Source organism: Dama dama, chromosome 11 (assembly GCF_033118175.1).
Source record: "Dama dama isolate Ldn47 chromosome 11, ASM3311817v1, whole genome shotgun sequence".
Taxonomy (NCBI): Eukaryota; Metazoa; Chordata; class Mammalia; order Artiodactyla; family Cervidae; genus Dama; species Dama dama.
Genome location: NC_083691.1, coordinates 76426561 through 76433049, shown reverse-complemented (window position 1 = coordinate 76433049; position 6489 = coordinate 76426561). Strand labels below are relative to the sequence as shown.

Genomic DNA, 6489 nt, shown 5'->3' with positions numbered 1-6489 from the left:
CTTCCACCTGGTTCTGGGCATTGCGATCACCGCTAAGGAGTCCGCCCTTTAGGAAAACTCCATGGCCCAACTTGTTCCCCAGCCCTGGCATCTTCAAACACAGTACCCACATTCCGCACACAGCCCCTCATTTCCTTCCCCCATCCCCAGGAAAGAAAGAGCCAGCTGAGGACACTGCTGGGCTGATGGGGGCAGAGGAGTCCCCAAGAGCAGCTGCCCCTTCCTCGCTCCTGCGGGGAGCTTCTGGGACAAGAAAAGGGACGGAGGGCTTTGGGGCAGGAGGTTTCAGAGTGTTCAGTCCCTTCACTTGGCTATTGATACAGGTTATGTACGTGGGACGGCATCTCCCAGTTTCCGGGACTTACTGGGCATGGCTGCCCAGAACGGTCCACCCGGGGTGTTAAGTCCCTGTAGGGAAATCAGACACAGCTGCACATCCGGCTGGCAGGCCTTGTGGTATATATATCCATATTTATATTTATGATTTCTAATTTTATTATAAAATAAAAGCAGAAATATTTCCCGAAGAACATTCACATGAGGGCATAACAGGGAGATGGCAAGTCCGCAGCTCCGGAGGCACGCTCCGCCTGGAGCCGGGTGGCCACTGTCCGGGGAGGAATAGGAGAGCTTGGCAGGGCCTCACCAAGACAGAGGGGCTGGAAGCAAGGGGGCGTGCAGGGGCTTCTGCTCCTTGGCCCGTTCTCCTTCACTTAAGTTACTGGGCGCAAAGCTGACACCTCGGGGAAGGGCCTCTGGAGAAAGCCCAGGTTCAAAGGCCCTGTTTTTTCTTCGCTCTTTCCCCTCCCACCCCAGGAAAGTGAGGAATAGGTGGACGGCACGCAGATGGCCAGGCACAAGGAGAGATACTAAGGGGTACAGCTTGCGAGGAGCAAGAGGCTGGCGGAGAGGAGACAGAGGAGGCAGAATAACAGAAATCTAGTGAGAGGTGACAAGTAAGAGGCACAGAGGGAAACATACAGTGAAAAGGGGGAAAGAAGAAGAAGAAAGGGAAAGGAGAAAAGAGAAGGAGGGGGGAGGAAGAAGGAACGAGCAAGGAAGGCAAAGAGAGAGAAGAGAGGAGAGGAGAAGGCAGGGGAAGAGAAAGAGTAGGAGAATGGTGTATAATTTATTCCCTTCCCTGGTTCAAGACCGGGTCCCGGCCTCCAAAGGACCTCCAAAGCAACTTGTTGGGAAGAAAAAAAAAAAAAAGTCCCGAACAAAGACTAAACCATAGAGCCATCCGTCCTACCCGGGCCAGCAGTTCTTGCCCGCTCAGCGCGCGGGCCTTTCAGTACCTGGTGGGGCCGCCGGCGCGGGCCGCCCTTCGGACACGGTCCCTCTTGGGTCCCCAGCGCCCAGGCCAGAAGGCAAGCGCGTCGAGGCAGACGGGGCTCTAGGACCCCAGGTCCACGAGGTTGGCCGACATGGGGTTGAGGATGGAGTCCTGCAGGCCGTGGTGGTGCTGCAGAGGGTCCGCGCCGCCTCCGCCCGGCACGGGTACGGGCACGGCGCTGGGGCCCGGAGGGTGGCCCAGGCTGTGCAGGGACGGCAGCCCCGGGGGCGGCGGCGGGCTGAGCAGCAGCGCGGGGCTGGACGACGAGTGGTCTGGCGTCCCCGACGGCGTCTTCTCGTCCTCCGAGCTGCCTAGCACCGACTTGCCGCTGCCGTTCAGCGACGCCGCCAGCGGGTTGTGGCTGTTAGCGTTGGAGTTCTCGCTGTTCTCCCTGCAAGAGCAGGAGCAAAGCAGGGGTCAGCGGGGAAACCGAGGCCGCTCGGCGCTGCGGCGGGAACCAGAGCCGCCGCGCGCAGCCTGCGGGTGTTTTCGGTTTCTACCATTTTCTCCTCCAGGTCTAGGCTCTGGTTCTCCTAGTCTCTCCAGACCCGGTTTCTTTCTCTATACTTTCTCCCTGTATCATTTCTGTCTGCCCACCTCTCCTGCTCTTAATCTCAGAAATTCCTTTCTGTTCTCCCTGTATCTGCCCTCCCTGCCTGCCCCCACCTAGTGGCTAACCTTTCTTTTCCAGAGCAGAGGGGCAGAGGAGCAGGGTTCATGGAGTTGTCGCGGAGAGGGACAGGGACGAAGAGAAGGTGCCTGGCTTTTCAGATCACTCCTGGCTGAAAACAAAGCCAGGGTTTGTTGCGGAGAACTGGGACCAGCAGAGTCAGGAGCCCTAGCTTCTAGGCTGAGGGTCCACTTGAGGACTTGAAATCTCACAGGTCCTCGTCTCCTTTTGCTTTCCTCTGCTTGAGGGGAGTCTCTGTCCGAGGGACAGTTTTCGGGAGCTAAGGGTCTTTTCCCTCCAGTTCCAAATGGTCGGGCTGCATTAGAGTTTTCCCTGTGGGGCGTACTGAAGGAGGCCCGAAGGGTGCAAAGGTGCCCATTCCCAGGTGGCACAGTGGAAGCTTCAGCTGGGGCCTGAGGCTGGGGGTGTGGAGGGTGGCTTCTGAGAGAAGAGACAGGGAAGAAGGTTGCTAATCCTGGCCTAGATTCTCCCACCATACGAGAAACTGACTCTTCCGCCTTCACCTGGGCCTGGCCTGTGCACTTAGTTCTTCAGGATTCTGGATACACGCCAGTCTGGGTGGAGGGGGGCCTCCACAGGGAGAACCCCCCTCCTGCAGGGTCTTTCATCAACAGCCCCTCACCCAGATTTGGAAATCTGAATTCTTAGGTAGATTCTCTGTACTGGCTTTCCGGGGCCTTTTCTTTCTGTTTTCCTGGAAGACGACTTTCCACAGGGCTGGCAGCTGAATCCTTACAACTGCGGATACCCCACCCTCATGGTCTTAGAGACCAGGTCAGCCGGAAGCCTCTTCCCCACCTCAGATTACACTGTTCAGCACCCCCACTCTGACCCCAGTCCTTCACTCTGGGCTGCACACACCCAGTACCACAGACCCCAGGTGTCTTATTTTGCTGTTACACTCAGGTTGGAGTCTGTTCCCACAGTTTCTCTCCCATCTTCTGCTCCAGATCTGGGGTTCTGAGAGGCCAAAGCCACAGGGGCCTCATTGTCAACTGCAAGGCAAGTTCAGGAAGTCCTGGTTTCTGTGAGGACGAGCGACTCCCAGCCCTTCTGTTGCTCTCAGCTCACCCTAGACCTACCGACCTACCGCCAGAGAGGGTAGAGCCTAAGGAGAGAGGAGCTAAAGGCTTGGCAATCCAGGGAAATGCTGCTGGGTCCAACAAGGCAGAAAACGGGACATGTGTTTTTCTTCTCTCCGGGAGCTGACACTTCCTCCCCAAGCCTTTTGCCTCTTGGTCCTTTCAATGCGGGATAAAAGGCTTTCCCTATCATCCCCCTTATCCAGACAAGGAAAATTCTTCTAGGCCCTTCTACATCCAGGTTGTATCAGGGAAGTTCTAATCCCGGTCCTGACCCTTAATCACAAGGCCTGGTGCTGAGTGAGGCTGACTGAAAGTTCCAGGAAGAGCTGGTGAATTCTTGCACGCAGTCTTAAAACCCGCAACCCCGATAGTCCTCGCCAAACCCCTCAGCCCTCCGACCTTCGGAAAACTATCAGGCTCTGCCTGCGGTACCCGCCCCCCTTGCCAGGAATCCAGGCCTACTGTCTTGCCTTGACCCCGAGGCTCGCTGCTTCTCCACGTTTTCGCACAAGCGACCAGGGAGTGAGTTGACGATTTCCCGATTGCTTTGCCCGCTTTAGACAAATTTCTGATTTCCTGGTCCCCCGAAAGAGCAGTCCGGGTTAGATCAGTCCGCAGCAGGGCCCTGGCTGGGACCAGGGGCCCAGTTCAGACCTCTCCAGGGGCTGAGTGGACGTCCCGGGACCCCCTCTCCCTCGAGCCCTGGGGAAGCTGGTGTGGAAGCTCTACTTACTCGTACCTTTCCTTGGCCTCGGCTGCCCGGTCGCGCTGCCGCCGGTTCTTGAACCAGTTGCTGACCTGCGTGGTGGTGAGCCCCGTGGCCTCCGCCAACTCGCGCTTCTCGCGAGGTGAGGGGTAGGGGTTGTGAGCGTACCACTCGCGCAGCACGCTGCGGCTCTTCTCCTTGAAGCAGTAGCTGGTCTCCTCGCCGTCCCAGATGGAGCGCGGCAGTGGAAACTTGCGGCGCACGCGGTACTTGCCCACGGCGCCCAGGGGCCGGCCGCGCAGCTTCTCCGCCTCGATGTAGTGCGCCTTGAGCCACAGTTGCTGCAGCTTGGCGTGGTTGTGCGGCGAGAACTGGTGGCTCTCCAGGATCTTGTAGAGCTCGCGGAAGTTGCCGCGGTGGAAGGCCACCACCGCCTTGGCCTTGAGCACGCTTTCATTCTTGTGGAGGTGCTCGCAAGCGGGCAGCGACCACAGGAAGCGGCCCAGCCGCTCGATGTTGCCGCCCTGCTGCAGCACCTCGCACACGCACGCCACTTGCTCCTGCGTGAAGCCGAAGGTGGGTAGCATGGACATGGTGCCGGCTGCTCCCGCGCCCGCCCGCGCGCCCTCAGCGCGCCGCGCGGTCCGGCATGGGCGCCTCCCCGCCGGACCGTCCTGAGCCAAGAGGCGGACTGGGGGCCCCTGGCCTGGCGCTGGCTCCCGGCGAACTCGCAGTCACTGCAGTTCGTCCCCGCGCGGGCCGTGGATCCCGCGCCGCCTAGCGCCCCCGCCGGCCGCGCGCCTCGCCAGCGCCCTCGTCCAAGCCCGGGGGCCGCCCGCGGCGCCGCTCCGCATGCTCCGCGCCCTCCCGCCCGCCCGCCGCTCCCTCGTTCGCTTCTCGCTCTCTCCCTCCCGTCTAGCTTGCTCGCTGCTTTTTTAATAATATTATTCTAAGCGGGCATGAGGCGCTGCGGCCCGAGCCCTGATTGGTCTGGTTATCTGACCCGGGGCCTGCCCGCGCCAGACAATAGTCGGAGTCAAATTATTCGCCATGGAGACGCTGTCAGTCACTGGTAACCCGAGCCCCGGCGGGCCAGGCGGCTCCCCCCGGCCGGCTCCGCTGACAGATCGCCGGGCTCCTCGCAGAGCGGAGGGCGGCCCGAGACAGGAGCCGGAGGCTCTCCAAGAGCCCGGGAGGAGGTGAGGGCCGGGCTGGGGCTGGCGGCGGCGGTGATTGACGGGGCGGGCGCCCAAAGAGCAAGGAAGGTGCTGGATCGGGGTGGGGTGGGGGGGGCGGAGAGGAGACGCGCGGAGAAGAAAAGGGGAGGACCACAGTGGGGAGGGAAGAGGGGAGAAGAGAAGGCGGAGGACTGTTTAAGGGGGTGCCGGGAAGAAGGAGACGGAGAGGGGCGGAGGGAGCCACGAGGGGGAAGAAACTTTGGGCAGCTTTTCGCAGGGCCTCTCCGGATGACCCCCTGGGTCATCACGGCGCTCCTGGGGCCGCTGTTTGCCGGGTGGATTGTGCTCAGGAGCCGACCAGTGGGGTGGAATAGTTTGGATGCTCTCGGGCGCCCCTCAAAGATTTGACTTTTCCTGCTGACAGTGCTCCACCCCCATCCTAGGAGCTCGGGACCCGACCGGTCTGCGAGGGAAAGGGGGAGGGAGTAAGAGAGAGAAGTGGGGAAATTTTGGCAGTGGCCACAGGCAGACGCCTGACAATCTACTTCTTGGAGGATCCCGCCTTTCCTTCGTCTCCTAACCGGGCCGGCTGCCCCACCGCCGGTACCGCCCCGCTGAGCGCTCTCTGCTTCTTGCTGGGCGGGGACACAGACTTAACCCCACGGGTCCCACCTCCCGAAATGCGCCCGGCACTTCCGTGCGGCCTCTACGGAAGTTAACTCCGGTGGGCAGCGCCGGTGGTCTGCCCACGGGAAGGCGAGGGCAGGGAATCTTGAATTCGTGGCGCTTCCCCTGTGGGTGGTCGGGGAGGATCGAGTGGAGGCAAGATCCCCCACCTTCTGGCCTCTCAACTCCGACTCGGCTCTGGCCAACTCCAACATGAGAACCGGGTCGCTGAGCTCCGGGATGAGGGGCTTAAAAAGGGAATCTTGCTTTTTTACTTCTTTGTCAGGACGCATATGTAAACACGTGCTGCTGGTTCTCTGCGAGAAGGGCAGGCAAGTAGATGGAAGAGCTGGAGTGGAAGAGGGGGTGTTGTGGCTGTTCCTACGGTTTTGAAAAGCCCCGGGGTTAGATCCTTCACTGAGTGGTCCTTTCCACCTCCGCTTCGCCTGGAAGCCGGAGTCTCGCTGGCTCCCAGTGCCAGGACCCAAACCAAAACAGCCTGGGCTCCGCATTCAGTTTAGGACTGTGCAGTCTGTGTCTAGATCACGCTTCTCGGTTCCTACCCCTTTAAATTTACTCGGAGGTTGGTGCTAGGAACACTGGAATAGGGGTTCCAGAACCCCTGGTTCAGGTTTTGACTTTGCTTGGTGTTTTTGAGCAAGGCACCTATTTATTCGTCTAACCCTTAGCAACGTTTCCCAAAGTTCACTACTCTAGCGTTCTAGCAGTCCTCTGGGGAACTTGCAGGCATGAAAGAGTGGAACCCAAGTCTCCCTAAGACTTTTGCCTCCGGGGGCTTGTCCAGGTGTCCTGAGACCACAGGGTTA

General features: G+C 59.9%; 1 protein-coding gene across 1 annotated transcript; it reads right to left on the bottom strand.

Annotated features, from left to right (window-relative positions):
• Positions 1 to 506: 506 nt before the first annotated feature.
• Positions 507 to 4411, bottom strand: SIX2 (SIX homeobox 2). The gene is made up of 2 exons (XM_061156300.1): positions 3852 to 4411; positions 507 to 1727 (listed from the first exon to the last, which is right to left on the bottom strand). Exons 1-2 carry the CDS (start codon positions 4409 to 4411, stop codon positions 1397 to 1399), a joined length of 891 nt encoding a protein of 296 aa, XP_061012283.1. The 3' UTR covers positions 507 to 1396.
• Positions 4412 to 6489: the final 2078 nt, after the last annotated feature.